A 13,237-nucleotide genomic window follows, 5' to 3' on the forward strand; every position below is an offset into this window, starting at 1 on the left:
TAAAAGCCCCATTCTTGAACTTTTGCACATACTCAGTGTAGACCTGTTTCTTTTTTTTTCTTTTTTGCATGCCAAGGGGAACAGTTTGAGCTTGAAATTTACAGGGAGCTGAAATTACTTGACTACTATATGTAAGAGGGAGTTTGTATGGAAGTAAATAATGCACCAGTTAATAATTTTAAATGTGTTGGAAAACAGAGCCCTATCTATGAGACTTTAGAACATCAAGTCCATGAAACCAGTTAGATTTTCATTGACAAACTCCCTCCCTAATACAATGAAATAGACCCTCTTTTTTCTCCTCTAAGGTTAGAACTAAAATTGTTGCCTTTTATGGAATTGAAATCAGTTTGAAGTGAGTAAAAGCTCTCCAGTTTTCTTTCTGAAGCCTTGAAGAAATGTTGGTTACTACTGCCAAGTCACTCTAAAGAAGTGGAAACTTTTAAACCGGTTAACTTCATGGCTGACCTGTTAGATGAATAAGCCATTAAAAAAAAAAGTACCATTGGAGATGGTTGAGATCACCCGTACACTCTTAAGAGTGACGTGGGAAGGGCCAGCGTAGGCGGAGGTATGTTTTCTACCAACAGACCAGGGCCCAACTGCCTGATATTGGAATGACATGAGCAGGCTGGATAAAGTTCAATGAATTGCTGAAGGGCTTGTAATCGCCTCTTCATTGTTTTTGACTCTGGAGAGCAAGGGTAGGATAGATGAATAAGTCCATAGGACCCCCAGATCTCCCCATCCTCTTCTCCTCCCTTCTCTTCTCTCTTTCTTTCTCTTCTTTTCCATAAACCTGAGGTTTGTGAACTTTTTATCTTGATAACTATATTTCAGTGTAATTAGCTTCTTTTATATGGTTTGTTTTTCTTCTTTAAAATTTTATTATCAATGCTTTTGGAATTTTTTTTCCTGTTTTGCTTTTTTTTTTTTTTAAAGCCTATTAGATTTCTAGTGAGTATAGAAAACACTCTGTCCTAATTCAGAGATGCACTTGGTCTGCCACCTCTTGTCTTGGAGAGTTGTCTGGGCCAGAAAATGTTAAGTGACTTGGCTAGGGTCACACACAGCCAAGCTCAGAGGCAGAACTTGAACTCAGGTCTTTCTGACATCAAGGCCAGCAGTATCTATTACATCATCCTGCCTCTTCAGAGGCACTGTTGTTATTCAATCATTTCCAATTCTTTGTGACCCCATTTGGGGTTTTCTTGGCAAAGATACTGAAGTGGTTTGCCATTTCCTTTTCCAGGTCATTTTACAGATAAGGAAACTGAGGCAAACAGGGTTAAGTGATTTGCCCAGGGTCACACAACCAAGTAAGTGTCTGAGGCCAGATTTGAACTCAGGAAAATGAGTCTTCTTGACAACAGGCCCGGCACTCTATCCACTTCACCACCTAACTGCTCCTTGATAGAGAAGTCCAATAAAGAAAGACAAATCAACACTTTGACTGTATCTGACAGTACATACGTCATTCTACTCCCACCAACCACTAACTCATTGCCAAGAGGCGTACAGACAATAACTCCAATACAGTCTCTTTTGCCCAAGCTTCTCAGAAGCAGCAGAACTGACTGATGTTAGTTGCGGCACCTGTCTTTCTCTCCTCACACTGATGATGTTTATCCTGGGCTGATGGTTTAGTAGGGAGAAAAAGCAGAAAGAATCTTCTAAATTAATACAATATTTATTAAATACACTTTGTACCTTCCCTAGTGCCTTAAGGGCCATGAAAAACCAAAACCTTTGGCATCAAGAGCTAATCTAGTTAGGGAGATAAGAAGAATACAAGAAATAGTTAAAGAAGAAAACAGTATAAAATAGTAGTGGTGTGATCTGGTTTACTCATCCATCCATAAAAAAGAGGAGTTTGGATGAGATGGTCTGTAAAGAGGTCAGCTAAATGAAGCACCAGACCTGTAGTAAGGATCAGTAAGACCTGAGTTCAAATCCAGCCAGGGATACTTACTAGAGTCTTACTAACAAGCAGACATAGCCAACGTGTTGAGTGACCTTAGGCAAGTCACTTAACCTTTGTTTGCCTCAGTTTCCTCGTCTGTAAAATAGGAGTAATAATGGTACCCACCTCCCAGGGTTATTGTGAGGATCAAATGGAATAAATAATAATTGTAAAGCTTTTGGCACAGTGACTGGAATGCATTAAGCACTTTAAAGGTGTTAGCTATTATTTCTAATTTGGAGTTCACGGACCCTGAACTCACTTTTCCTTTCGTATCTTTCTCCCTCAACTTCCACTCCCCAGATGACAGCAACCCAGCTGACATATTTGCAGTGGGATTTGAAGAGATGGTGGAATTGAGTGCGGGAAATATTGTCAATGCGAGGTAAGTAAGAAGGTGCTGTGGTGCGGTGAGTGGGATTGTGATATGAATCACATATCTGAAGACGCAGACCATGATCAGTGTGTGGGATACTTAAAAAAATGTATTAAAATATTAACATTAAACATCCGTGTAACCCACGAAAATGCATGAGTCATTTAACATTTAAATTAATTAATTTTAGTGCATGAAGTATAGTGTTTCAGTCATTCCCTCTGAAGTTGCTCATCAGAATTTTTTAGGAACCTATTTAACATATGCTGAAGTGACCCTGACTCTGAACTGATAGTACATACCTGGTTAAGCTTCCCTAGAACCAAAGTAACAGCCCCCAAAGAGATGAGAATGATGATGATGAGAAATGCTATGTATGTTAAAAGGTCACAGTGAACATGACACATGCTGAGGGAGGAGTTCACTTTAACACCCAGACACCCAAACAAAGTGGGAAGCTGAACCCGTATAAATTTACCTGAAGGCAAAAATGGCTGATTGATTTTCCATTAGGGGAAGAGTGTGAGAATCCATCAGAGAGCTGTAGAATCTGAATCTGTACTTTATTTTAGTGGTCATGTTTGAAATCTAGAATACATGTTCCTTCATTCAGCAGACATTGATTGGAACTCCCATTCCCATTTCTGCAAGTTATCTTGCCCAACATGGCGGTAAGGGTAGTATGGGGTCAAGGAAGATAAAGAGAGGAATAAGCATGACAGCTTTCTAGGTAGGAGAGGGGTATATTCAGGTGGAAAATATGATACAAAACCTGAAGTCAACAATCAGACAGCAAGAATTAATTAAGCATTTACTATGCGCCAGACACTGTATCAGACACTGAGAACACAAAGAAAGGTTTTCATTCTAATGAGGGAGAGAGCATGTAAATAACTAAGTGCATCCAAGGTAGATTCAGAGAGTAGCTGGAAGGGAATCTTGGAAGGAAAGCCAATGACTGGAGAGGGAACCAAGAAAGGCCTCCTGCAGGAGGTGGGATGTGATGGAGGCCAGGGAAGCCACGTGGCTGAGGTGAGCAGGGGGTGGGACATGGGGAGCAGGCAGTGGGCTGGGGATCTGGGTAACAGGGAGGAAAGGTAGGAAGGGGCCAGGTTACCAAGGGCTTTCAACGCTCAATAAAACATTGTGGTGGTTTTGTTTTTTTTTAATTACCACCATTCCCCCCTCCTCAAAAAAACTTGATAAAGATGTTTTGTGCTTACATAGTTTAATATAAAGCAGTATGAGTTCAGTAGCGAAAGAGAGATTGAGTGTCTTAGAAAGTAGAGAAACGAGAGCTTTCTTACAAATATTTGACTATGATCTGATCATTTTTTTGTATTTTCTTTTCTTTTAGCACTACCAATAGAAAAATGTGGGGAGAGCAACTCCAGAAGGCTATCTCAAGGTCTCATAGGTACATTCTGTTGACGTCTGCCCAGCTTGTAGGCGTCTGCCTTTATATCTTTGTACGCCCTTACCATGTTCCATTTATCAGGTAAGAAAGTTGAATTTATCCACTTTTTTTGTATCTAGGAGCCAGAAGGTGGTTGCCAATATTTGTTCTCCATTTGATGATGGCTTTCCCCATCTTATAGCCTTCACCAGGATTGACTATTTTTTATATGGATTGATGTAAACTCTTAACTGAAAGATTAGGTTGTGTGGTGCTACATGGGTGAATGAGACTCTTCTTTCTCAGGCAGCTGACCTTGAATTTGAAATGAATTTTAATAAATTGTCACTGATATTTAAAATCATAACATTAATTTTGGAAAAGGAAAGGGATCCCTTGTTGATTTTTTTTTTTACATAGAATCTGTGACCAAGAAAGTTGAATATCTAAACACAAAATGGCAGTTCTTTCATCTCTCTTTAAGAGAGTTCAGAGTATGTCTTGTAGTTGGAAAGATTCTGCAGCTGTCATCCATTATTATTTCCTGAAAGTGAAAATCTTCTAAATTTCTGAAAATAGAAATTTTTGGAAGTTTCTCTTCCTAGCAGACAATACTACCTTCCCGCTGCCATAGACTATAACTTCCTTTGGAACAGGGATTATTATCATTTTATTTTGGCAACCCAAGTGCCAGCACATAGTAGGCACACTTAATATAAATCTTTGCTGAATTTTTCTAAACAGAAGCATTCATTGTTCTCTTCCATCTTGATTTCGTTCAAGGCATCTACCTAATTTTTGATGTGCCCCAGATACATCATTTGCATCTTTTCCAGTCTCTTCCTGGTTAATGTGGTTTATATTTAGAGCCCCAAAGGGTTGGAACTAAGGATTTTTCTTCCCTAATTAAATATGTTTGTACCTTGTTGAACATCTCAGTCTGCTTCCCTGGGGGACCCTAAGGACACAAACCGTAGCAGCATTTAAATAGCACACTTACTTCTGAACAACATGGCCTGTTCCTCTAAATTTCTAATCCTTTTCCATGGTAAAAGATTCCAAGAGACTAAACTTTTAATGTTTCCTTCTGTCTGGATATCTTGTAGGATGACAATAATTTTTAATGTGACTGAGTTGGCTGATTTAGTGTTCTTATCTGAAAGCAAAGGGTCTTGACAAGAAAGCACAAAGCACAGATGATTAGTGACTGTGAATTTTTCGAAACATGGTGTAAGATCATTGCTACCTGCGCCTTCAGTGAATAAATAGTCCCTTTGGCCTTAGGCATGTGGAATAAGCACACCTGTTCCCCTAGATATCATTGCAAGTTATCATTTGAGTAATAACTATAAAGGGGCAGATTTTGCTATACCAGGAGCTGTCTCAGTCAATGGCTTTTTCCATTAAAATGTTAAAAGTTAACATACTTGAAATGGCATAGATTTGCCCTCTCTCTCTCTCATGTTCAGGTTACTGAAAACAAGAATCCACTCTCAAGAAAGGCTGTCATGAAAACCACCTCTGGAGACCTTTACAAGTAGCCATCCTTCTCCTGGTTCTCCAAATATGACATATTTTTAGATGGATACTTTTGAGTATTTTATAGTCACCGCCGCCTCTGGGTCACAGTAATGCCATTCAGACTGAGTGCTCTCAGCAAGCAGTATAAATTCATATTTTTTTGCTAGGGATCAGACAATAAAAAGCAGGTACAAAGCAAGGATGAATGAATCCTCAGCTCCTTCATTTTTATGAAATACCTTTTGTGACAAAGAGCTTGGTTAAAAGTGATATCTTGGTTAAAAGATATCCGAAATCCCACTGTCCCAAAGGCTACTTTATCATTTTCTACATGGAAACCAGTCATCAGGAGAAAGGACTTTTCTTTATAATAGGATAATGCTAATGGAAAGTCTTCACAAGAGTTTAGTAAAGTATTGCTTGGTTCCTGAAGATATGATTGGGAAAGTGGTACAAAGGAATTTTTTAATGCTTTCTTTTATAAATAAATTGCCTGCACCAAGTAGGTGGTTTTGGTTTTTCCTTTCTGGACAGAGGAAAATCAAAATAACGTTTTTCCTTTCTGTTCTTGGGTCCCAGGGATGTAGCAATTGACACAGTGAAGACCGGCATGGGAGGAAAAGCTGGGAACAAAGGCGCTGTGGGCATCCGATTTCAGTTCCACAGCACTAGCTTCTGTTTTATTTGTAGTCATTTGACTGCTGGACAGTCACAGGTGAAAGAGAGGAATGAAGATTATAAGGAGATTACCCAGAAACTTAGTTTCCCCATGGTAAGAAAGTCCATGTCAAAGAAACTGGAATTTGGTGGCCAACCCTTGAAATTAGCATGGGGTGTTTGGTGTCTGGTGGAGTGTGGTAATGGTGGTGGTGGTGGTGGTGGTGGTGGTGGTGGTGGTGATAGAAGAGGGAGTGGCATGCAGTCTTATGTGATTTCCCCAATATTTCTGTCCATTGAGCTCCTTCTATCCTTGTATGTTTGTCCTTTGTACATGTCCATCCTTTGTATATCTCTGTCCTTTTGTAAATTTTTTCATGCATCATTCCTGTTTTACCAAGAAATAAAATGCTGGAAGATATACTGCCAAAATACGTCAATGGTTCGTGCTGATATGTTGGACAACTTAGCAAAGAACCCTTGAGTCTAATTAAAATAAAGTACAATTTTCCCTAAGATTCAATATTTTTATGTGTATGTTAGGGTGCATCTCAGCATCTATTAGTACAGCTGCTATTCCTGTGGGATGCAGATAGGAACACCTACTATAAAAACTCATTGAATTCATGTTTAAGAATCCTCTCACCCCATACTGAAGTCCCTAATGGGGAGACCACTGGAAGAAGCTGCCCATAACATGCACAATGTTGCCCTCTAGTGATGGTATGGAGGTCCATGGTGCTTTCCCAAGGAAGCGAGGATATTTTGCTGTCTGAGTCGGTATTGTACTTTGTTTTCCTTTATAAGAATCCAGGACTGTTCCAGTGGGTTTGGGTTTCGCACTTATCCATCCACATATTTCCCCGATGGTTCTTGTGACCAAATCCCATGAAATCTGTTCATGGAATTGAATCGTATCAATATTGAACCCCTGACAGTGATTTTATTGACCCCATCTGTACTCTAACTGGGTTGTATGATGCATTTAAAATTTTAGAGCAGAAATTTCGCTTCACTATTTTGTGCCATGACTTTTGTAAAACATTGACTGCATTAGACTAGGAAAAATACAAGTTAATTTCAGAAATAGTTTGCCGTGTGCTTTGTGCTTTCCAAACTGATCATCACAAGGTTTTTTTAAATGCATGATTTTATTTCTGGCTGAGCTTTCAAAAAAAAATCATCTCTAATGATCCACATAAAATTCTAAAGTGTTGGAGTTTTTAAAATTCTTTTAAAAACAGTTTTTGGTTTATTTAAAATTATGTAGTTATATTTAATATACATATAATATAGTTATAGTTGCGTGTGTATATATGCACTACATATAATATAGTGCATATACATATATAGCAATTGTTATTAATGGCACATGTAAATATATGTTATTTTCCCCATAACTAGCACGTATGTAGTGCTTTGGATGGTTGAAAATTGCTTTATTTAATCTCATTTGATCCTCACAATAACCCCGGGAAGTAGCTGCTATTATCATCTCCGTTTTATAGATGAGCAAACTGAGGCCGAAGAGGTTAAGTAACTGCTCAGAGTCACAAATGATTCAGGTGGAATCTGAACTCAGGTCTTCCTTACTTTCAAGTTCAGCACTCTATCTACTGAACAACTTAGCCTTCCCTCAAGGGAGACATGGCCTAATATCCCTCTTAATACACTAGAATAAATGTGTGTACGTATGTATAATATATGAACTAGATATAGTTACATAACAAAAATCGTTTTCTATATATGAGTGTGTATATAATATACACACATACATATACATCTCATATGGTTTATATTTGTTCTGCCTAACCTGACTATATTTTTTTTTAAAAACTGAGGTTGAGATTTCCCCCTGGGGAAAGGGTACAGAGTATCACAGAGAATAGATCTACAGAGCCTTAAATGGATGTTGTTAGGTGATGTGGAAGCACGTTCAAGAGTAACTATTAGCTTATTTATTTGGGGCTGGGGGACTGGATGGGGGCAGTAATGAGCTTGGTAGTGGGGATATGATAGCAATACCATTTGTTCAGCTAATATACCGTTTGGATTAAGAAAATGTATCGTGGTAAAAGTAAAGAGCCACATGACCTTGCTTGGTGCCCATGGGGACTTAGAAATGCCTTAAAATGACTCTGTAGCCTACAGTTTAGAAGCCACTGTTCTACACGGTCAAGGGATTTAATCCAACAAGCCTCTGTGGCATAGTTTGTGCAGAGCACTGTGCAAAATGGCACAAGAGAGAGAAAGTTTAGGGAAAGACTGGTCTTGTCCCACTGCTTTCTAAACTCCATCAGGTGCCATCCTGCCTGCTGTGGGGAAGCTGTATATACACAGAGGAATATCCGCACAGGTAGCAGTGAGACCAATGCTTAAGAATCAAGTGGTGTCAAGAGAAAGTTTTTGTTACAATTTCCTTAAACTCATGTTGCTACGTAATGCTAAGTGCTTGGATTAATCTTTCATGTTAGAATGTCAAACATGTTACCAAAGTAGAGAGAACACAGTGAAACCTATCTTACGCAGAATTTGAACTCAGCTCGCCCTGATTCCAAGTTCAGTGCTCCATCCACTAAGACAGGTAGCCTCCTCAAAGAAGCCTTGTTGTTGTCATTCAGTTTTTTGAGTGCTTTCTGACTCCCTATGACCCTATTTGAGGTATTCTTGGCAAAGATGCTGGAGTGGTTTGCCATTTTCTTCTACCACTCATTTTATAGATGAGGAAACTGAGATAAACAGGGTTAAGTGTCTTGCCCAGGCTCACACAGCTAGTAGATGTTTTAGGCTGGATTTGAACTCAGGTCTCCCTGATTCCAGGCCTGGTGCTCTAGCCACTGCACTATCTAACTGCCCTTCCTTTGCAATTTATTTAGCCATTTCCCCACTGTTGACCATTTAAATTGCCTTCAGTTTTTGCACTTACAAATAAGTGCTGCTTGAAAATCTCTGACCTGATACTGCATATTGATTATTCTCCCAATAATTCAGCAAGTTTGCAATTTCACACCCATAAATGAGTGTGCCTGTCTCTCCACTACTCTGCCAGCGTGTAATTTCATTGTTTCTCTACATTTTCGCTAATTTGATGGCGATGAAATACCTCAAAGTTTAATTTGTGTCTTTTTTTTAGTTTTGGTGAGGTTGAACATTTTAATAAGCCCATATTAATAATTTGTCTTTCTTTTAAAATTTGCTGTAGATATGCTTTCCATTTGCATCTGAAATTCCTTTCCAAACCACTTGATAATAACTAGTACAAAACAGAGCATTTAGTTGAAAATGTCTAAGAAGGAAGTTTAGGCTTTGAAGTAATGAAGTTTTTATTTTTGTTTGTTTTATAAAAGATGTGCCATTTTGGTTGACCAATTTTATAATTTTTTAATATCATATGCATCTGTCCTTCATTATCAAACTGTATTAAAATATGCTTTTCTTAATAGTTTTTCTTGTTTGTTTTCTCACAACCAGGGAAGAAGTATCTTTTCTCATGACTATGTATTCTGGTGTGGGGATTTCAATTATCGAATTGATCTGACTTATGAAGAAGTCTTCTATTTTGTCAAGCGACAAGACTGGAAGAAACTTCTAGAATTTGATCAACTACAACTACAGAAATCCAGTGGAAAAGTAAGCCAGTTTGGGGTTAGCTGATTTGTTTTGGAACACTTGTTCCTGAAAGCTAGCATGAAGTGTTTCATTAAGAGCAAACAGATAGGAGATTGCATAATGCTGGCTTTGGAGTCTGAGAAGCCAAGCCCAAATCCTGCATTTGCCTCTTATTATCTCAGTGCTATCAAGCCAACAAGCATTTAAGCTCTGATAATGCATTTAGAATGGTTCCTGTCCTCCAGGAACTCACATTCTAGTGATAGAAGACCACATATAAAAGAGAATTAGTACTTGTTCCTGATTATTAGAGTAACTCCTTGAGAGAGACCAGTCAATCTGAGGGGGAGATCTCGGGTGAGGAGGTTGCTTCTGCAGTACTGCTTCAGGTGGTAGAGTAAGTTTCCAGGGTGAAGAGGATTCTGGGGCATTATAGAGAAAGACCCGAAGAGTGAAGATTATAGTCTAGAGAAGGAATGAAGGAATGTGATGTTGGACTATTTGAATTTCAGCTTCCTCATTTTTGAAATGGAGGTTAGACTAGATGATGACTCTTCCAGTCCTAAACCCTATGATCCTAAGTATTTCTAATCATGTAGAACATGGGCAGCTGTGTGGTGCAATGGATAGAGCTCCAGGCTCAGGTCAGGAAGACTCATCTTCTTGAGTTCAAATCCAGCCTTAGACACTTGTGTGACTCTGGGCAGGTCACTTAACCCTGCTTGCCTCAGTTTCTTATCTGTAAAAAAATGAGCTGGAGAAGGAAATGGTAAACCCCTCCAGTATCTTTGCCAAGAAAACCCCAAATAGGGTCAGAAGAGTTGGACACAACTGAAAATGACTGAACTACAAAACAGTGTATATAATATGTGTGTTTATGTACACACATATATACTCACACAATATTCCTCCCTTACTCTGCCCTTTCCTGCCCAAGTGTAATGTGATTCATAGGCAAAAAACTTGTTCATTTTCAGATCAAGAAGAGTAGTTTCATATGATGGGATACATTTTGGGGAATTTTGAAAAAGGGTTGATGCTACACTAATATAAAGTTACCTCTGACTCCAGCTAAGCAGGGAAGTTTTTTGCCCAAGTGGAAACTAGCTTTGGCTGCCAATAAAACAAAGTTCATAATGCTCACAAGTCTCAGTAACAGGCACAGCATGGTATTTTGTTCAACTTTATTAAAGTCAGTTGTAACAATCAGAATGACCTTAAATGATTTTCCATACTTGGGCAGAGGCTGTTGGGCTAGGAATGCATCCTTTCACGCAAGGGTCATAAAATAGACAGTGTGGTTTGGGGAGCCTTGATTAAAGTTGTCATCTGTAAGTTTGTGTAGAGGCTGAATATATTCATAAAGATGATTTTATGTACGTTCATAATGCATTCACCACAGGGGATATTTTATTGATGGGATGGTCTGTTTCCACCCCTAGGACTTAAAATGCTGAATTCTATTTCTAACAGTTTTCAGAATACATTTGCCTGGAGGCTTGACTCAGAGAAGTCAATGTGACATGATGGAAAGAATGCTGCCTGGGGAGCCAGAAGGCCAAAGTTTGACTCATGGCTCTGCCATGTCTCTGGACCTCACTGTCTGCATCTGTAAAATGAAAGAGTTAGAGTAGGAGACCACAAGGTTCCCTGCTATCTCTAAATCTATAATCCTATGATAATTTGAATCTCTTTGCCTTTCCTGACTTATAAGACTTTATACATTTCCCTTCAGGGAATCCTTAAATCATGAATATCAGTAAGAGAAATTCTATAGCTCTTGTGAATTACATAGGGGCTGTCAATTCTGCATTATTCAGTACCTTTCTTCTGTACAGGCCTTTCAATACATATTGATCTCATTGAGGCAGCTATATTGCACAGTGGATAGAGTGCTAGACTTGGAGCAGGGAAGACCGAGTTTAAGTCTGGCCTCAGATATCTGCCAGCTTATGGCCTTCCAGTCTCTGTTTCCTTATCTGTAAATTGGGGACAATAATGGGGATGTGGAGAGGATCAAAAGAGATGGTTTATGTAAAATGTTCTGCTAATCTTTTCTCTTTTAATTTTTTTCTGCAAATCTTAAAGTGCTATTTGTTGGCCGTTATTATTGTTGTTATAGTTGTGGGAGGATGGGCTAAAGCATGAAGCACAGGTTTCATAGATTCCCACCTGATGATGGCTCTGAATAATATTTTGCAAAGGGAAGACTTTCTTGACTCTAATGAGATGGGGTTTCTCTGCTGTTTTTTCCCATGTTGTCTCTGTCCTGACCAACAGCACTGATAGTGAAAAGCTGTATGTATAAAGAAATCCACCCCAAAGGTACTGCCCTATGGTACTTTTTACTTTCACATTTCCATTATCTGGCAAACTCCAAAAGTCATGTCACCTGAGCATCTCTCACCACATCCCAAACATTGATGTTGTTGCTAGAAACTTTGTATTGAAGAGAGGCAGAGAAATAGAGAAGAATTGCTGGAAGGAATCTTAGGGATCTGTCTCATGTCTTCGAGGTACAGAAATATTTGGTGACTTGTCCAAGGTTACCTAGGAGGACAGTGGTAGGGCTGGGATTCGACCCCATGTCCCCTAATTTCAAAAGCAGAACTCCTACTCTATCATATTGTCTACTCACTTTAATTATGGATTTCTGTTTATTGAGACAGTCGACTTATTGGTCAAGACTTTTTGCTTTTGTATTTTTTCCAGAGCTCTCATTCCGAGTTTCAAAAGTGCTTTTAGGCACTTATAAACATAGCCTAAAGATTGTATTAAGTTGTATTAACATATAGTATGAAAAATACAGAAAATTCGGAAGAATTGAAATGGTAATTTAATTTTTTTCTTGATAGATTTTTAAGGATTTTCATGAAGGTGCCATTAATTTTGGACCCACATACAAGTATGATGTTGGCTCAGAAGCTTATGATACAAGTGATAAGTGTCGAACCCCAGCCTGGACTGACAGGGTACTATGGTGGAGGAAGAAACATCCTCTTGATAAAACAGGTCAGTGAAAATGAAAGACTTAGCAATACTGGGCAAATTAGAATGAGTATGGTTTAAAAAAAATCCCCAACAATGGCAGACTTTTATGTACTAAGCCTAGTGCTCTTAGTAAGGTCCCTCATTCCTCACACCTTATATCCTAAAATCATACCAAATTCTTGTTGTGAAATATAACATAAACTTGCTTGGAATACTCAAAGCTTATAATCTGGGCATTAAGTCTGAGAGATCATGTTCTTTAGACCATCTCCACTTGGGCTGTGTTAAGAGCCTGAGATTTACTGCCACCATCTACATCTCACGGTTCTACAATCACCTTTTAGTTCCAGCCAAGGGAAGAGGATGTTAGTTTCAAAAGAGGTGACTTTGTCATCTTTCTCCCTCTCTGGCACTCTCATTTTACCTTTTTGCATGCATATACACATGTCTTTTATCTCGCTCATTCAAATCACTTACCTTCTATTAGCATCTTATTCTCTTTAGCTAAGTTTTTCTAATTCAGAAGTGAAAAGACGAACACAAGTCAACTTAGCTGGGTAGATAGAGTTTACTATTTCAGCACCCAATGAATAGTTCTCGTCTGACCTGCCCGGCATTCAGGATGACTAAAAAGTGTGAGAAGTGGACATGCTTTTCAATGAGCAAGATACTTAAAACTAAGCTTTTCTCATGGGAAATATGCTAGAATTCAAGGCTAGGAAAT

At 38.7% G+C, this 13,237-nt stretch overlaps 1 protein-coding gene across 3 annotated transcripts in view; it reads left to right on the forward strand.

Annotated features, from left to right (window-relative positions):
* The window catches only part of SYNJ2 (synaptojanin 2), a 139,630-nt gene that overhangs the window by 101,593 nt on the left and 24,800 nt on the right, over nucleotides 1-13,237 (forward strand). For all 3 annotated transcript variants that reach the window (XM_072643790.1, XM_072643788.1, XM_072643789.1), the window contains 5 exons: nucleotides 2,267-2,348; nucleotides 3,697-3,837; nucleotides 5,836-6,028; nucleotides 9,385-9,543; nucleotides 12,378-12,534. In XM_072643790.1, coding sequence (XP_072499891.1) covers nucleotides 2,267-2,348; nucleotides 3,697-3,837; nucleotides 5,836-6,028; nucleotides 9,385-9,543; nucleotides 12,378-12,534 — 732 coding nt within the window. The remainder of the gene's footprint in view (nucleotides 1-2,266; nucleotides 2,349-3,696; nucleotides 3,838-5,835; nucleotides 6,029-9,384; nucleotides 9,544-12,377; nucleotides 12,535-13,237) is intronic.

This window comes from Notamacropus eugenii, chromosome 2, assembly GCF_028372415.1.
Source record: "Notamacropus eugenii isolate mMacEug1 chromosome 2, mMacEug1.pri_v2, whole genome shotgun sequence".
NCBI classification, from domain to species: Eukaryota; Metazoa; Chordata; class Mammalia; order Diprotodontia; family Macropodidae; genus Notamacropus; species Notamacropus eugenii.